General features: G+C 39.5%; 1 protein-coding gene across 1 annotated transcript; it reads right to left on the minus strand.

Moving 5' to 3' along the window:
- Nucleotides 1-2,906: 2,906 nt before the first annotated feature.
- On the minus strand, nucleotides 2,907-13,565 carry LOC141596915 (uncharacterized). Its single transcript, XM_074417188.1, has 9 exons — nucleotides 12,876-13,565; nucleotides 11,987-12,146; nucleotides 11,762-11,823; nucleotides 11,081-11,175; nucleotides 8,600-8,713; nucleotides 6,278-6,343; nucleotides 5,774-5,871; nucleotides 5,261-5,685; nucleotides 2,907-4,540 (listed from the first exon to the last, which is right to left on the minus strand). The coding sequence occupies exons 1-9, from the start codon at nucleotides 13,354-13,356 to the stop codon at nucleotides 3,456-3,458; spliced, it is 2,586 nt and encodes an 861-aa protein (XP_074273289.1). The 5' UTR covers nucleotides 13,357-13,565; the 3' UTR covers nucleotides 2,907-3,455.
- Nucleotides 13,566-19,282: the final 5,717 nt, after the last annotated feature.

Here is a 19,282-nt window from a genome sequence, read left to right on the forward strand (position 1 = left end):
GTAGAAGATTACCGTCCTATCAGTCTCTGCAATGTTATTATGAAAATCATCACTAAGTGTATCGTTAATAGGCTTGCAAGGGTTATGAGGTATCTTGTGGGGGACTCTCAAAATGCCTTTGTTCCGGGATGACATATTAGTGATAATGTTCTCTTGGCTCACGAAGCAATTCACAACATCAACGGTCATAAAAAAGGCCGCCATGGTCGGTTTGCTTTTAAGGTTGATATGAGCAAGGCTTATGATAGGGTCTATTGGACCTTCCTTTCTAAAACATTAAGGTGCATGGAAATCCCTGACAATTTGATAAAATTAATTATGAACTGTGTGTCTACTGTTTCGTATGAAGTGTTACTCAATGGGGTTCCATTAAAACAATTCAGCCCTCGGTGTGGTATCCGGCAGGGGGATCCCTTATCTCCGTATCTATTCATTCTCTGTATGGAAGTTTTGTCCCGTAATATCTCTGCTGCTATTTGTTGTGGACGGTTGCAGGGCATTAAGCTTAGTCGGTCCTCTCCACCCCTCTCGCATTTATTTTTCGCTGACGACTCTATCTTCTTTCTGACGGATAAAAAGGATGCTTTTCGACAGCTTGATGGAATCCCTAGGCAGTTTTGTGAGGCTTCGGGTCAGACTATCAATTATGAAAAATCTGGTATTATTTTTTGCCCAAGCACTCCGATTCGTCGTGCTTCTGCGGGACTTAAAATCCTTAACATCCGGAATAACAAGGGCATTGGTAAGTATCTGGGTATATCCACGGATTTTGAAAGCTCAAAAGCAGATATTTTCTCCACGCTTGTTGACAATGTTAAGAAGCGGATCTCCTCGTGGAATGGGATTTTTCTGTCACCCGCCGGGCGGCTTACACTAATCTCTTCTGTTTTGTCCACTATTTCTAATTACTTCTTATCGGTGTTTAAAATACCGGTAAGTGTGGCTAAGAGAATTAATTCTCTTTTGTCATATTTTTGGTGGGCGGGCTTGAGATCCTCTAAGACGGTGCACTGGTGTAATATTAATTTCTTAAGTATTCCAAAAAGCAGAGGCGATCTTGGGATTAGGAACGTTTCTTGTCTCAATCAAGCTCTCCTGGCCAAGCAAGCCTGGAAGTTGATCACGGCGCAAGACACGCTCTTTGGGAAAGTTTTCAGAGACAAAGTACTCCCCCCCTCGTTTGATCCTGATTCCATGTCCGCAAAACATACCTCGAATCTGTCATGGGGTTGTAGAAGTCTGCTGCGGGGGCTTGAACTTATTCTCCCAAATTGCGCTTGGAAAGTGGGGTACCTCTCCGACATGCATATATGGAGCACTAAGTGGGTTAATGGGGAAACGCCTAGCATGAATCCTAACCTAAATCTGGGTCAAGTCTCGATTGCCTTAAATCTTAAGGTTAAAGACCTTCTGTTGGGTCCAGGGGAATGGAATAAAGGGCTAATAACTGAGCTTTTCAGTGAAGAATGGCGATCTAAAATCCTGGCCCTCCCATTGTGTTCGTCACAACCTATTGACACGATTTTTTGGAAGCATACTACTTCAGGTACTTATTCGGTTAAAAGCGGATATGGTATTGCTCTCGAATCTCACCTTAACAAGACTTGTAATGAGAAGGATTTATCTAGAATTAGCAGGTCATGTGTTGCTTTCTGTAAAAAGAGGCTTTGGAGACTCCCTGAGCCTCAGAAATGGAAAGTATTAGTTTGGAGAATCCTTACCAATTCTGTCTCTAATGGGTCGGAGTTCCAAAAAAGGGGAATAGATGTGGACCATTCATGTAGATTTTGTTATGGTATGGATAATATTGAGACTTTGAATCATCTATTCCGAGATTGCGATATTGTAGCCAGGATCTGGTCTTCCTCTAATATCTGGGCATTCGAACTTGCAACGATTCCCATATGCCTGTTGGAGAATGGATTATCAATTGGATTAATTGCCTTTCGGAGGTTGATAACGGGGAGGTTTTGGTTATTAACCTGCTTGCTACAATCTGGTGCATATGGTGCACCCGTAATAATCTCATTTTTAGAGGGGATCCATTCTCGTCCGAGGCTTTCTACAATTTACAATCTAAGACGACTGCTGAGGCAACTGCTGCTTATGAGGCTACCCAAGGGATGGTAAGAACAAAGAGGGTTTTTCCTGGTCTACCGCGTAATGAAGTTCGGGAAAAACTGGAAAATAGTTTTCCGGTTTATCTGATAGGGGTGAAGCAGTGTTGGTTGAGGTTTTGTTGCTTGGTGTTTTGGATTCATCGGTCCGGGATTTTGTGTGTTGGACTCATTGGTCCTGGGCTTTGGACTCATTGGTCCTGGACTTGGTGTTTCGACTCATAGGGTGAAAATGGATGCTGGATGGCATGCGTCATTAGTGTCTGTTGCTGGCTGGGTGGCGTACGACCCTGAAGGTTCTATCATCTTTGAAGGCGGCAGGAGTTTTTGGTCTGAATCTGCTTTACAGGCTGAGGCAAAGGTTATCCGAGAAGCATTAAGATGGGCTAGCGCTAATGGGATTTTTCATTTGGATGTGTTTTCTAATTGCCTACAAATCTTGCTACAGATCACGTGAGTGGAGAACAGGCACTATTTGACACAAGGAATCCTACTTGATATTTAAGCTAGTTTACCTTTCTTTCATTGTATTAGTTTTAGTTTTATTCCTAGAAACTTGAATTCTGTGGTTCATCGACTAGCAAAACGAGCTATGAGATTGTAAAAATGTTTACTTTTACAGCTGCCAAAAAAAAAAAAAAAAAAAAAAAAAAAAAAAAAAAAAAAAAAAAAAAAAAACTCTTTTATACATCTAAACTATGTATAATATATGAATTGTTATGTATTTATGCCATTTTATTGAAATCCCTTGGTTTTCAATTTATATATAGTCTTAGACTAAGGTCTTCTATGACATCTCAACTTGTCTATTTCAAATATTCACTTACCACTTATCTAAAACACCCCAAAAACAGAAACAAATAAATAACTAAATGATACACCCAAAAATGAAAATAAATAACAGTTGATCAGAACTGAGTAAGTAGCAATTAGGAATGCCCAAAAGACAAAAGGTGACCCAACTAGCCACATATGGTTTTCATAATGCATAAAGGGAACCTATATTCTTCATATTCCTCCTGGAAATGAAAAAGTAGCGATATAAATAGGACTGTATAGACGTATAGTGTATACCATTAGACGACTAAATAACTTCATGTCACAACAGGTTATCGAGAAACCACCCTCCGGTAATAAGGGAATGAAAATGGCTAGCGTAAGATCATCATTGAGAATATTTACACCTAATCCCGACTTACCAGATATCGCTATATTTTTCATTCCAGTATGGGATTTGGTATCCAGCTGCAAGGATCATTCAAACATCAAATAGACATAAAAAATACCCCTTCAATTTCTCAGAAATCATAAAAAACTTGCAGGCAGTCAAACTTTGACCTAAAAACCACCAACACCAGCCATGTGCTTCTTCATGGCTCTATCCTTCCTGTAATGACTACTCCGTCCTCCGCCACCACCTCTTCCACGTCCCCTTCCCCTCCCTCTTCCACCATTATCTCCAACACCATTCATATCTGAAGGGTTCGACTCATCTCCTATGACTTCATGTTGCTCCTCCAACTTTTGAACGGCGCCAAGAGGACGGTTACCACCACGCCCAAGCCCATGAATAGTTTCTTTTTGAGCTTGCGTGATTATTGAGGCCTGCTGTTCATCGGCAACTGCGATTGCCCCTGCTACCTTGTAACTGTAATTTTTACCATCCTTGACATAAAACTGAGGTTTCCTTCTAGAACCCCATTTGCTGTTAGCAGGGTTATGAGCAGAGCCTTGGGTTCCATCTCGAGAAGATATGCCCATACGCGATCTAACTCTATCACCTAAAGTATCAGTCTCCTCAACACTAGACTCTACAATTGTCATGCCCAGGTCATCAAACGAGTCATCATACTCATCTTCATACTCATACTGTGAAAACAAAGCTGCAGTCTTCAGCATATGCTCCCCATCTCTAGATTTGAGGGCATCATCCTCATGGTGGTCCCCTTTTGATTTTCTTACGAATCGCCCAGCCGGCGATCGCAAACTCGATGCTGAAGATGAAACTGCTTTCGGGGTTGGATTCATAGTAGCAGGCCCGACAGATGATTCTACTAGTATCCCCTTTCCCTTGTCGTTCTTGGTCGCTTTTTGAGTGGGTTTGGGAGGAAGTGTCTCCATTGAGGTGTCCAAGTTCCTCAAGTCATCATGTAATGTTCCCTCCAAAATTCTTTGGATGACTTCCTCTGGATTTTGGTCATATACCTCAAGACAAGCTAATATAAAGCCTTTTCCATAATCAGGGAAAAGGTCTCTCACTTGACTGATTTGTGATTCTGCAATTGCTACATCTTCTTCAATTTGCACAGCACCACTTCTGACCGGGTTTTGAGCACCGGGTGACCTCTTAGGTACAGTAGGAATTGGATGTGTCAAAATCCCAGCCAAATACTGGTACTGTTCATCGTCTATAAAAAGCCATCCTGTATCGAAACAGCAGATTAATTAAAAAAACTTGAAAAAAAAAATATTTGTTGCTTTGAATCTCATTTGACTGTTATCACCATCCTAAAGGGCGATAGAGTGAAAAAATAGTAAACACTTAATCAAGATTTGATGCTTCAGAAGTGTAGTGCCCAACACTTGTTAGACTGAAAACTGGATTGACAAATTTCCACCCACAGTACACAGATTCCCATTGAAGCAACAGTGTATTATATTGTACTTTGAGAACCTCGAAGAATACATTATTATCATCATCTGTGAAGACACCTACACATGGGTCCTTTTTTACCCAACAAAAAGCACAAGGTCAAACACTCGTAATAGTGTCAGATATATACATATTGATAAAGTGCCATGATAGAATAACTCAAACTGATTCTAGATATTGCTGGGCGTTGAGTGAATCTGGTAGCCTAGACTCAACCTAGGTCTTTCAACATCCTCGGCCAGAAACAATGTTCAAAATTTTGAGATAACTCAGGAGTGTCACAACTCATTTCCAGTTACTGCTATCTCCAGACTCCACAATTCCTGACTAGGCCACTTCTACCTTGTTCCCCCAAAAGATCGAGGTAGAAGCAAACTGAGGAAAATGTGAATCAAGAAAAGCTTCTAGATCCACAAAAGGCATCGTACAAAAGCAACTACCAATTCTTCATCCTAGCATACTGCATCTCCTCTAGAAAGAAAAGACATACCAGCTTGCTGTAGGTTCTGGATTCTGTGGAGAAGTTGAAATTTTTTATCAATATTTTGAAGATATGTACCCCTGAGGTTTTGCCATGCCGCATCTTGAGAAACAGCAATTATCTCTCTAAAACATTGAATCAGTATATCAGCCCTTATGACGGGATCCTCGACACTAGCAGGGAACATCTTCATGGCAGCTGGGAAATGAAGGTTATCTTTAAATAACTCATCACCCAGGTAACAATTTTCCAACAATTTCCAACCAAGATCAACAATTCGTGCAGATAAACTTTTCAAACTAACAGAAACTTCAGAAAGCATCGAAGAAGTCATTTCTTTAGAAGCTAGTAAGAGTTGCAGCCCCTTTTGTAAAGAGGGTAGTAGTGAATCGTGCAAGGTTGCAAGAACATTGATTAACTCCACATTTCCATGACTGCAAAGATAGTACAAAATCAATTAGTTGATTAAATCAAAGAATTAAAATCAAATACGGGAAAGTAACTGGTATTCAAGTAAAATACCTAGCATCAACAGGACATGATAAGAAAACAGAAGCCGGCGGGTACACAGTAATAAATGTATGCATCGATGCAACAGCATCATTTAAAAAATCCATCACCTGCCAATGTGAAACAACAAAGCACAGAATAATATTAGTCTTCAATGGTAGACCAAATTCAAATGGTTAACAATGCCAATCAAGGAGATACAACTAAAAAAGAAGACAACAAAACATGAGGCATTTAGTAGTGTCGGGAATGTCCTATCTCCAAAATTTGTGGCTTTCTATAAAACAGATACAGCGAACACAAGGAGGCAAGGTTTGACACGATGTCGACATAATTCCTACAGGATATAACAGTCAAGTGGTAGAGTTGAAGATGTGCTACGAGAAGAAATCTACAAGATGAGAGAAGGCAGTGGACAGAAGATTTATTAGCAGATCTTAAACCTTATTCAACAGAAAAGATTGGCTCTCTGGAATAACAGGAAACGTTTAAGCAGGCGGCGGATACAAAACCTACCTCTAAGTACTCTTCATGACGTTGATTGGGTCCATGATCCTCGTAGCCACTAGCTGAAATCAAAACCTGATCACAGCAAACATTAGAGCTCGAACTCCAGTGACGAGAAAGAAAATAAAAGGATAAGACAACAACAAATGATACGATACTAAATGTTTATCTGCCTTTACGCTTCTCCCATGAAATAGCCAGGTAACAGAAATAACCTATAAAAAATATCCTACAAGGGCTCCCACAAATTGCGGGATAGGGGCGGGCTGGGTTGGTTGTACGCAGCCTTATTTTTGTGTTAGCAACACAGAAAGACTAGGCTGTTTCCGGATACCTAAAATGAAATTTGCATTATGACACACTCAATAAATGCACCTTTGGTAAGGGCCATAGGTATTATGTATGCAGGCAAGAGAGCCCAACACCAAACTAATGAAGAGACTCCAGTTTTAATTTAACAAGCATGTAAATACATAAGTAGATAGATGAAAACATTTTAGTAACTCAAGCAGTAGACTCTAACTACAAAGTATAGGATGCTATGTATGTAAATATCATTGAAATACAGCAAATGAGATGTCTGGACAAAGGTTAAGTAGTTCAGTATCCATCCCTTAACAGGAAAAGGCGCAGTTTTATGGCCTGGAAAAATGTATATGACCAGAAAATGACATGCTACATTGCTACCAACAGCTAACTAAAAAAAAGCTCCATATAAATTGAATGCTTATTTCTTATTTCTCACTTGCAGGGCAATTTATAGATGACTTATGGGAAAGCCAGAACCAGAGGAAATAAAGGCAAGTTTGCTGCCATCTCTAGCTATTCATAAATAGGCCAAAGTTTTTATGTCTACAGGAACTGAAATACTGAAATATAAATCAAAAGAGGCAAAATGTAGTTTAAATACAATTAGCTGTAAACTAGCATGCTAATTGCCAATCAAGAGTGAATCATCTCCAGTTGCTAAGGAAACTCCGCGATGCAATTTCTCATTAGAGCAGATAAAAGGAGAGAAGAAAGCGAGAGAACTTAGAGCTAGCCAACAAAAACCACATGCCTTTTAACATATGTCCGTCCCAGCAAAGCTTCTATAAATACGGATACGCCCAATATATCGAAACTCATTGCCCATGGATAAAGAAAAACCGTTTCAACATCAAAAACAACAAAAACTAGAGCACATCATAAGGAGTTGTTGTTAGGACCCTAGACTAGACATAGATAAAAGGAGAGAATAAAGAGATACCAAAACTAGGGAAGTCACGAAAAACATAAGAGGATGACAAGATAAACGAGAACCGGCACCAAAGTCTTGGTCACAAATATTTGGCGATAAATGAAAACGGAAAACGGGAAAAACACATTCCCAAGTTTACAAGCTCTCCATTTTTATTTCATTTTCCCGTTTTTTAAATTTCTCCTTGAGATAAAAGGGAAATGGAGGAAGTACAAAAAAGGCGAGTAAAAGTGTAACAAAAAGAAAAGGACAAGACATTATAAAATAAGAAATGCCTTTTAGAAAGCTACTTTGAGAACAAAATTAAAAGGGGACAAGTGTGTTAAAGATTAAGAAAAAAAGATCAAAAGAGTATTAGAGGGAGATAAAAGAGTGCTCTATCTTGCACGTGAGTTAAATTTGTTCCACTCATCTCTTTTGGTGTCCTTTAATCAATATCCTGTACTGCTCATAAAAGGAAATCCTATGTCACAGCCAATAAATTTCTTTTTTCAACTAATAAGGCATAAACAACTTGTAGTACTTTTCTATTTGAACCAACCTTTTTGGCTTTCCTAGGAATCACAACTCTTTCTCCATCTTGTTTGTCTATAAATCCCAAATATTTGAAAAAGACCCATTAAAAATAGCCTTGCCACGGAAGATTCTAAGGTGACCAAACCCATGGTATTGGAAAAAACCATCTCCGGAATGCCCGCGTAGTAAATAGGACTTGGTTCTTGTGCAAAAAATGAAATCGGTATTGGTACCACCTCAAATCTCATAGATATCTTGGCCGTGGCTGCAGTCAATACTTAAAACATAATCACATCTACTTTGAAGCTTTTTCTCCTTCAAATATAAGTCAAATACTAGGTCTTTTTCTTACCAAAATTGTTCCATTCCCCGCTTTTATGACTTGTTTCATATTTCCCAAAGAATGATAATGTCTTAATTATTCCGAACTTCCATATGTAGTCTAGGAGTCAGATTCAATGTCTTAATTCTTTCAAACTTTCATAAGTTAGACTTCCTCAAATTAACCTGGACAATGAATACAAAATTACTATTCTCTCCCATAACACATAAAGGAAAAAGCCAAGAAGATGTACCTCCAAAGATGATCTGCAACGTTGATACATTGTGTGAACAATCCCCAAAAAATGAGACAGCATGTCAGTAAAACCTTTGAGAATCTCAGGTTGCGCGTTTATAGCATTACGAACCTGAATACAATACAGATGGGTTGATCGTTATTACATGTCTAACACAATATTCACAGCCTAGTGACATAGTTCCACATTACAACACCGTATATTATGACAATATTGCGGCAACTAAATAGCCTCGTGGAGCAAGAAATAGTTTCATTAGTCCACAAAACCCACCTTCAACGGCCGAAGCCTCCCTTTCTTATTACTCCCTCCAATCCACACCAAATTACCCATCCACTTTTTAAAGTCAAACTTGTTAGATATTGACCTTGATTATATTTAGACAAATTTTAAAAATATTTACGTGTGTTATAACAAGAGGTTTCGGAAAATTATAATTTCGACACGAAAACATTATTTATAAATGAAGAAAAACGTGGTCAAAGTGTCATCTCGTAGACCGTGAAAAGTCAACTGAGTAGTTTGGTGTGGATTGGAGGGAGTATATGAAAACATCACATCTGTGGACCCACTGTTATTTGGCTTAGAAACACATCAAACAAGTCAATAAACTGATTGGGGTTCTTATATTGTGAAGTAATAGGTGGCTTTTGTTGCAATTTTCATTATGAGTTGTCCAAAACAGCCTCTTGTGCTTCCAAAGCTGTGGCAAGGCTGAAAACATCAAACCCCCTCCCTAACCTGTCAGATATGATCTGCATGTCTTACAACTGATCCACTTGAATGGAAGAAAACCCGAAATACAGTGAAAACGTGTAAATTGGGTGGCGAGTTAAGGTTGGATGCCGGTGAAGCAAATTCCACCCATCAGTTAACCCATCTTGTTTAAGGAAACCCAAAAATACCCACTTATAGTGTGCGATGGGAAGTTATATATGTTTGACAAACTAACTTATTTCAAACTGAACACGTAAAAAGTGCTACAAAGGTTGAATGCTATTTCTGGTAGAATGCATTTAAACAGCTTCCAGAAGTTCCAACTTCCAACTATATTTGAACCTTAGTAGGTATATTTAATACGTCCTACTATGCGTATCTGGGAATGTTTCGCCTTTTGCTTCTTACTGTGCTTAGAAAATGGGTCATTTGGACAGGTTTAGCTTATGAGTTTGATCTTCGGGCGCATTCAGGGGCGGATCTAGGTAGGAGGCTACCTGGGCTTCAGCCCAACCCATTTTTAAGAATAAAAATAAGTTACATGTTTAAATATTCATTGTCACAGTTGTCGCTCAGTTGGTTAAAGTAGTTGCATGATGGATTTCTCTCTGTTGTCAGTGGTGGGTGTTCAATTCCCATACCTAACATTTTTTTTGTTTCTCTCAGAATTAAAGTATATTTAGTACCCTTAATTGTTCGGCATTTGATCATAAATAAATCTTAATATGGAGTAATATTTATGGTATATTACTATATTGTTAACACGAGAAGTAAAACAGAGCACATAATACTTTGATCATTGTTACAATTACTTTAAACAAATTTGAGACACCGGGCTATTTGAGAAAACAAAATTATTGTATCTCAAAAAGGAGATAATAAGACGTCTTTGTTTTTGTTATGATGGTTGTTAAACTCGTGTTGAAAATAAATTTGTAAACAAGCATACATTTTGTTTAATCAAATATTTTAACACAAATTTATATTGTCTCCGTCTTAAGCTTAAGACGGGTCAAATAGAACACCATTTACAAAATAAAATGCTTAGATATTGGCAAAAGACTTCTCTTATTTATGCAAATTGTATGATATTTGACCCGTTTTAATCTTAAGACGGATATATCCGTCTAAAGAGAGACTTATTGATATTTTTATAAGAGAACGATTTACAGAATATTGTAATTCTCCAAAAAAAAAAGGCTTTGCCATCATTCAGAGATATGTCACTACACTATGTGCAACTCCAATTATACGAATTGCCGGTTTCACATGTCTAACCATCACCGACGTCAACCTAACCCAACCTACTTCTGAATCTTAGATCCGCCCCTGGGCGCATTGTTACAGTTCATTTTGGGGTCGGGACATTTTTGGGTCACTAGTTATGAGTTGGGTTGTGGCTATTATGGTATTTGTTTCAAAGTAGTCAGTTAGATCTTAGTCTGTTCTGGATTCGGTCAAATCAAGCTCACGACTACTTTGCTTTGTTCTTTTTGGGACTAGGATCGGAATTTGATCAGATCAAATTGGGTTTTACCAGGTTTGCTTCGTAACAACCACTACTTCTCATTAAATGCTTCTTAGAAGCAGTAGGTGCGCTCTAAATGAGCACTAAGATGGACTCATAATCTTGGCAAAAAAAAAGCAGGACATAAAACTCGGGAGTCATAACGAAACCAAAAAAAAACACAATTACTAAAGCTGCGATTCTGACGCCAGCATAAAAAAACGATACTCATATGTAAACTGAGGAAGTCTCACCAACGACTGAGTCAACTCCTCATTTTCATGACCATATACTGCGCATATATCCAACAATTTAGGCAAATCGAGCATCTTCTTATTCTGCAGGAGAACTACAAGCAAGACCTATAAGCAATAAGGAATCGAGTGCCGAGTGCCAACAAAGCAGAATAAAAAAACAATATATACTCTTGGCGACATTATAGGGACATTCAAAGGACTTGAAAATCCAATTACCCAACTACCGGTCAAAACAATTTTAGTTTATCATTACACACTGAGAAATAAATAACTATGTGCTATGTCTCACAAAGTACGAGCTTTTTGCAATAACGACTACTAGTAAAAAATAATACCCTTTTCAGTTTGTATCATATAGTTTCTCACTTCTTTATTCAGTTTGTCTCATATAGTTTATCACTACTTTATGACAATCACATTTGGTTAAAACAATCACTATAACAATCACATTTCCTTTTTAAGTTTGTCTCATATAGTTTATCACTTCTTTACTCAGTAAGATTGTAGATAGGATTCCCAAATTATCCTCAATAAAAAGGAGCAAACTAGAGGGTGACAGATGCGAGATTAGCATTTATCATCGTTATAGAGCGACAATTGAGTTATTTCATTCTTTCTTTTTTTATTATTAAAAAAAACTTAACTGCAAGTGAAGAGTAGGTTCTTAGGATTACCTACCTTCATGATCTTTCTTTGTCAGGCTATCTGATGCACTGGCACTAGGATCTCTATGAGAAGATCTGCAAAAAAAAAATAATAAAAAAAAAAACAGGTCTCCAAAAATCAACTAAGATCAAAACTCAAAAGTATACGGGACTCAGTGCCAAAACAACTTAATATTAATCACCTTATTAAAATAACCAAACCAGTTGCTATTTGTAGTGGTTAAATCCGAAGACTTACATACGATACAAAACCATGAAAACACGCCGACTCAACTCCAAATCACCAACAATAACACCAGCAACAACTCCCTTGGCCCCATGGCATGGAAAATCATACCATCTATTTCGAAATTGCAAAAAGCTGTCCAGAAACTCATGCAATGAAGCATCGGTGGCCACTGAATAAACACAATAGGCAGCCAGTACGTTACCATAGACCGACATAAAAATAAAGCAAAAGGCTTGACAAAATGTAGAAAATAAAACTTATCTCAATCCAAAGTAATTTTTTTTACTAAAACTGACATAAACTGTAAATGTTAATTCGTTTGGTATAGATTCTTAAAATAAATATTGAAATGCTTATAGTTAATTCTTTTCTTTGTCAATTTCTGATGGAATGCCACAAGAATTCATGCCAAAGGAAAACGATATTAGGAAAATTTGGCAGCTTTGAAAAATCGTAATCTTTGAGCTATCACAAATAATCGTGGCTTAATGAATCTCAATTCAATTAACTCAATCTGCAGTTCCACAAACGACGCATTCTATGTTAACTTTCCATCAGCTTACCACCCTTAGCCTTAATACAATTTCCTCGAAGAAAACCCCATTTCAAGCAACACAATCAAGGCATGACAAATTAAACAGCACATGGACCACCACCACAAGTCCACAACAACGTGTCTCAATGGCTCCCGCAGATAGCAAATAGCAATCAAAGGGAGTCGGATGAACGCACCCCTACTCTTGTATTTACAATAAAGGGAATTGCATTAAAGAAGCGGAATTTTCAACTCGTCTTTGGGTCCTTAGTCAGGAAACACACACCATTTGACAAATTTCACAAACAATAAATTGCAGCCATGAAATAAAATAAGTTTGTAATAAGTAATCAGAAGTGAAACCTTGTCGCCAAAATTCACGAGGTTTCAACTTAAGCAAGCGCGCCAACTCGCGATTAAGAAGATCGACAACTCGCTGTGACTCGACCGCATCCAAACCACCTTGATCCGCAGCAAGACCAATGGCGACGGCTTCATCTTGAGGCAAGTAATTTACGAAATTGCCCTTGTTGGATAACCAATCACCGTTCTCTCCCAAATGAACCCTACTTCCCTGAGCTTCAGGAAGGGATTGATTGCGTAGAGAAGATGAAAGGGTTTGGGGTTTAGTTTGGGAATTTAGGGTTTTGGGTACGAATATTTTCTGGGTTTTTGCACGATAAACTCCTTTGTTATTATGATGATGATTGCTGTAATTGCTGCTACTGCTGCCGCCTTTTTCTTGCCTGTAATCTGATGATCGATTCGACATGTCGATTATGTTTTCTGAAGTGATACTAGCGACACCGTATTTGTGGAGGGAGGTGTTATAAAGACAACCCATGAGGCCGTAAGCCCGTGACTACATTCGGTTCCTCGACTCCGAGCATGTCACTCTCGGCCTCTCGGTGGCTTGCCTGATCTATGTGGTTTGTCACAAATTCTCACTTTAGTCGGTTAATAGATGAATAGTGTCTCTCTCATAAAATGAGAGTGGATAGTGCAACTGGGTGGGAAATGAATACCCCAGTCCCCACTTGTCCTCCCACTTGCATTTTGTGAGAGGGGCTCTATACTTCTATAGCTTTAGACGGAGACGGATAGTGTCCGTTTACAATGAGACACATTGATGGTTTGTAGGCTATCATGTATACCTTTGGGTTTACTCAGAGCGTAGTGAAAGTAGCGGTCAAGGGCTCCTTAGACCCAAAAAAAAAAAAAAAAAAAAAAAAAAAACGACTCACCTGTGAGACGACCTCAGATCATAAGACAGTCTTACTATATAAAAAGACGACTCATCTATTTGCACTAAATGAGTAAACGTTTTATTAAAATGGACCATCTCATTTTAGAATTTGTGTTTTTACATATTTTGGGCATATCCAAGATTTTGGGATCCAGATAAAGCGGGAGAATATTCGGTGAGGACGGTATACCACTTATTGATGGAGGACGGTGCAGAGGTGGCTGGCCAATCGAGCTTGGGAGCGGAGAAATGACTGTGGAATAACATTTGGATATGCCTAGTGTAACACCCTCATACACCAAGGTGCCTTACCAAGACCACCTAATGCATGAGAGTGCTACCATTTCGGTTACCCCAGACAATGAATATCAAATAGACCATAAAAGAACGTAATTTAAATAAATAGTTTAAGTGAATACATCAAAACCCAAAAACTATAAAGTATGATACATCTGTTCCAAAACCAAAAACTAACTAAGCAACTATAAAGTGTTCGACATAACAGCGGAAGACTTTTAAACGACTCGTGATGACTCAAGCTCAGTTATCCCTCGCGCATCCATATCATACCTGCTCAATAACTGCTCACCATCCACGAATGGATCACCACAGTTTTTAAAACAATTAAACGGGGTCAGTTACTAATTACACAATATAAGATAATGCAACAACAACAATACACACAATTCTCCAATACCGTTACATCACTAATCACCTGACTAGCCTGAAGGTCTAGTCATGTTCCTTATGTGCACATCCCCTCTTGTGGCGGGTTCCACAAGGGGCGAATCAAGGGCGTGGAGCCACTCCCGCAAGTGACCCCACTCAGCCGAGGGCGCACCTCGCGAACCACAGACAAACAACCACAACCAATTGCAATATCAACATTACCAATTCAATTACGATATAGACAAATGCCATTAACCAACAAACAAAAACCAATCAACCATCTCATATTCATGTAAACAATAACTGAGTAGGAAACCCTACTTGAAAATGCAATCACCACAATCGTACAACAGCAGATCAGAAACGTTCCTCTACGAAATCACCTCCTATCAACTTACCATCATACAATCACCATCTAATACTAAAAATACTCCCAAAACCGCAAATCACCCAATTAGGGTTTAATCAATATTAACGAAACAACATAAAAACTGTACTAGGATCTTACCCACAATGCGGCGGTCTCAACGGTGTAAAGAACTCTGGAATCCGACGACTCAAGCCCTTGGATTTGATAGCAATGCGAGAGAGGAGAGCTACGTAACTTTGTTTTCTCTTTGTGAAACTTAGAATAATGTAAAAAGTAAAAAGAAACTGGTAAAAATCCTTTATATACCAATGTGGACATGGCCCACCTGCAAGCCCACTTCGATCCGTGGACGTACATCGGTCTTTTGAAAGCCACGCTCGGCGGCGTAAAAATGCTTTCGACCGGATCGTTTTTAGATCGGTCGGTTTCATCTCGATAAGGGTCTCGAAACGATTAGAGATGTTCGGAGTCGCCACCAAGCATTTGTGGGATGCCTGGAACCCGTTCGAATTCCACTTTATACCTCGGTCAAATCGAAGCACAAAGCATCGTTTGACATAGGTACTAAAGATAAGGAAATCGTCCCTCTTTAGCATCATATCTCTAGAATGACTCTCGTACGCCCTGGATAAGGTCGTCCACTATCCAAAGTTTCTGAGTAAGAGGTGAAGGTACGTATTGGGAAGCCCTTTAATCGGACACCCAATCCCTTGTGATGTAGCGCCTCTATTGATCGATCTTGGTTGGTTGAATGCAAAAGTTGATAAAACGGTTTAAATGCATGAATGCACATCCAATAGTTTAAACCTAACATGTGAGAGCTTTCTAAGTCGGTTGATTTAATCCAAGTATCAAGTATAAGATGTCGAGTTGGATTAATGAATGATTTGCATGCAAGACGGAAATTAAACATCCATTTACCGTATTAGGTTTAGGGTGTATAACATGATCCATTTGTCTTAGTAAGGCATTTTGCAAATATGATTTTGAATAATCAAATAGTCATCTGATCCGTCCTATATTCGGGCTAACCGGAGTCGGGATCGTCCTAGACTAATGCTGGAAGGGAACAGGCCCTGTATCAGACGGCCATATGGGGCGCGAGCCAGCCGGCGATACAAGGGGCCTCTCCCCTAGTTTTGAAAATGAGAAATGGAGGGCCTGTTTAGGCGCGGGTTTGCCCACGGTTTATGTGCCATGTTCTGACCTTTTAGAAAACGTTATAAAACGTGTTTGGAAATGGGCATTTGAACCCGGTTTGATTTGAAAGGGTCGTTTAGACCACATTTGTTAATGTGAAGAACTAGACTCGAATAATCATCATTATTTTGACAATATTCGGTGTCGGGTTCGATTTGACAAACTTGACATGAATAATTTTGAAAATAATTATGGACTAATTACTTTAAATCCATTTGAATGTAATTAGTCGATACTCATCATCGTACCCGGGTTAAAATCCGGCATGGTATGTAGAACCAAGGATGACTTTGTGTTGGTGACTAATATGTTTGTTTTTAGAAATGTAAAGAAATGAAATAAAAGGTTTTAAAATACCTTTTAAATGTCATTAACCAAATATTATCACCGAAACACGGATTTAACCGTCATGGTATGAGGAACCAAGGGTGAAAAATGTTCTATGGTTAAAACAAGTGAGATAAAATAAAAAGGGTTCGAAAATATTTGGAATGTTAAAAACCGATTACAAATATGAAAATGAATTAAAGGGAAATGACGAGAACAAACACGGTTGATCTCTGGTCTGAACACCCCATTTAGGCGCGGGTAAGCTGGCGACCTAAGGGGCTTCTGCCTCAGACTAAAAATCAGTTTTGGCTCGTTTATTCCATATTTTGGTTCATGTTATGCACGTTTTAGCATGTTATAGTCATGAAACAAATGAAAACATAATAAAAAAGGGCTTTTACACCCTCATACTTACATGTTTGGTTATGGCGAGTGACCGACGTAAGTGTAACAACTCGTTTGATCGGAAAAAAACTCGGTTTAAAACCGTTTTGGTAAGTAAAAAGAGTGTTTTAATGTTAGTAACGGTGTAGTGGTCGAAGTGGTCGGTCAAGTGATTTAATGCACGATGACGGTACCAAACAATGTGTAAGGCTTGTATTTACGATCGTAGGTCGTAAATACGCGTCGGGTTGTGACTTAAGAAGTCGAGTCGAGAATTTTAATGGAGAAAAGAGGGGGCGGACACTCGCGTAAGTTCTCAAATGGGGGCATTTGAGGGGTATTTATAGGAGAATGAGTGGTTGTGTGAGTTTTGAGCGACGTGGCCACCTGGGCTGCTCAAAGAGGCGCAAGCCACGTCGCGGTTCTTCGAGTTGTGTTGTCACTTTCACAACAAACGCAATCATGATTTGTTCTATCCTAGGTTTTGTAGTCACATGTTTGGTACTTGACCAACATGAATCCGGGAAAACTTAAGGTAGAAGGTTTGAAATGTTTTGTTTTTGGTGGTTGACTCGGTTTGACTCGTTGTTGGAGTCGGGATTTGAATTTTTGAGTCGGTTTTTGGTCCGGTGTTGGTTTTGACTCTAGTTAGTGTCATTGCGACCTTGTCGTCGTGCATTAAACACTCCAGGTATTTTTGAAATGTTTTGAGATATTTTATTTTCGAAATCGTTTTTAATTTTTCCGACGTAAAGTTGTACACAAACTGTCGATCAAACGCCGCGATTCCAAAACATGTTATAGTCCGATAATCATCGGGTGTTTATTGGAGTCTCAGCAGATACTGGGTATCTACAGAGCCCCCACTTTGACTGAGACTTGGACAGGGCGAAAGTCAAAGTAGAGCCCCCAGGTCAATCGAAGATTACAACCTGGAGACCCAAGCGACGTCGAGGCGGCTCGAAAGGATTCGGGCCAAGAACCTGCCGTCGGGAAGGGCGACGCCAAGGCGACTCGAGGGTACGAGTCAAGGACCTGTCGTCGGGAACAGTTTAGAGTCTATCGACTATCCGTGCGAGTCGTTTAAAGTCCATTAGACTACTTACAAAGGCTCGCCAGCCATAAGAAGGAGTCATACCTGAGGCATCTTCGGATACGTCCTTGCACGTTTGCGGATAAAGGCTCGCCAGCTGTGGTAAGGAAATGTACCCGAGGCATCTTCGGGATCTGTCCTTGGATGTTTGCGGACAAAGGCTCGCCAGCCAATGGCAAGGAAATGTACCCGAGGTATCTTCGGGATGTGTCCTTGAGTATCTGCGGTAAGGAAATGTACCCGAGGCATCTTCGGGATCTGTCCTTGGATGTTTGCGGATAAAGACTCGCTAGCCATGACAAAGAAATGTACCCGAGGCATCTTCGGGATCTGTCCTTGGATGTTTGCGGACAAAGGCTCACCAGCTGTGACAAGGAAATGTACCCGAGGCATCTTCGGGATGTGTCCTTGACGTTTGTGGACAAAGGCTCGCCAGCCATTGTAAGGAAATGTACTCGAGGCATCTTCGGGATCTGTCCTTGGATGTTTGCGGACAAAGGCTCGCCAGTGTGGCAAGGAAATGTACCCGAGGCATCTTCGGGATCTGACCTTGGATGTTTGCGGACAAAGGCTCGCCAGCTGTGATAAGGAAATGTACCCGATGCATCTTCGGGATCTGTTCTTGGATGTTTGCGGACAAAGGCTCGCCAGCTGTGACAAGGAAATGTACCCGAGGCATCTTCAGGATCTGTCCTTGGATGTTTGCGGACAAAGGCTCGCCAGCTGTGACAAGGAAATGTACCCGAGGCATCTTCGGGATCTATCCTTAAATGTTTGCGGATAAAGGCTCGCCAGCCATGACAAGGAAATGTACCTGAGGCATCTTCGGGATCTGTCCTTGAATGTTTGCGGATAAAAGCTCGCTAGCCATGACAAGGAAATGTACCCGAGGCATCTTTGGGATCTGTCCTTGAATGTTTGCGGATAAAGGCTCGCCAGCCATGACAAAGAAATGTACCCGAGTCATCTTCGGGATCTGTCCTTGAATGTTTGCGGATAAAGGCTCGCCAGCCATGACAAGGAAATGTACCCGAGGCATCTTCAGGATCTGTCCTTGGATGTTTGCGGATAAAGGCTCGCCAGCCATGAGGCGGTTGATTAAGGGACCACGGGAATAGCCGCGTCAAATGGGCTTGTTTGAACGTAGCGAACTCGTGATGCCGCCTGTGAACTTGAATGAGAATATATATATATATATATATATATATATATATATATATATATATATATATATATATATATATATATATATAGAGAGAGAGAGAGAGAGAGAGAGAGGGGTTCAAATGAGTCCACCTAAAATGGTGAATCCACTAAGTCCTCATCTTAGCCATTGATCTTTTAAGATTGATGGTTGAGATTTTAAAATTTTAAGATAGAAACTTTAATGTTTTAGAAATGAAACTTTAATTTATGATTGTAACTTTAATTCTTTATAATTATAACTTTAATATTTAAAATAATTTTATAAATAAAAA

The sequence above is a fragment of the Silene latifolia genome, chromosome 8, assembly GCF_048544455.1.
Source record: "Silene latifolia isolate original U9 population chromosome 8, ASM4854445v1, whole genome shotgun sequence".
Classification (NCBI taxonomy): domain Eukaryota; kingdom Viridiplantae; phylum Streptophyta; class Magnoliopsida; order Caryophyllales; family Caryophyllaceae; genus Silene; species Silene latifolia.

Bases quoted from the DNA above. Each gene is read 5' to 3' on its own strand.
- LOC141596915 (XM_074417188.1), bottom strand. From the start codon at position 13,356: ATGGGTTGTCTTTATAACACCTCCCTCCACAAATACGGTGTCGCTAGT. The intron at 12,147-12,875 runs GTTTCACTTCTG...GTGTTTATTCAG, and splicing joins TCGTGAATTTTGGCGACAAG to TGGCCACCGATGCTTCATTG. The intron at 11,176-11,761 runs GTAGGTAATCCT...TCTTGCTTGTAG, and splicing joins GACAAAGAAAGATCATGAAG to TTCTCCTGCAGAATAAGAAG.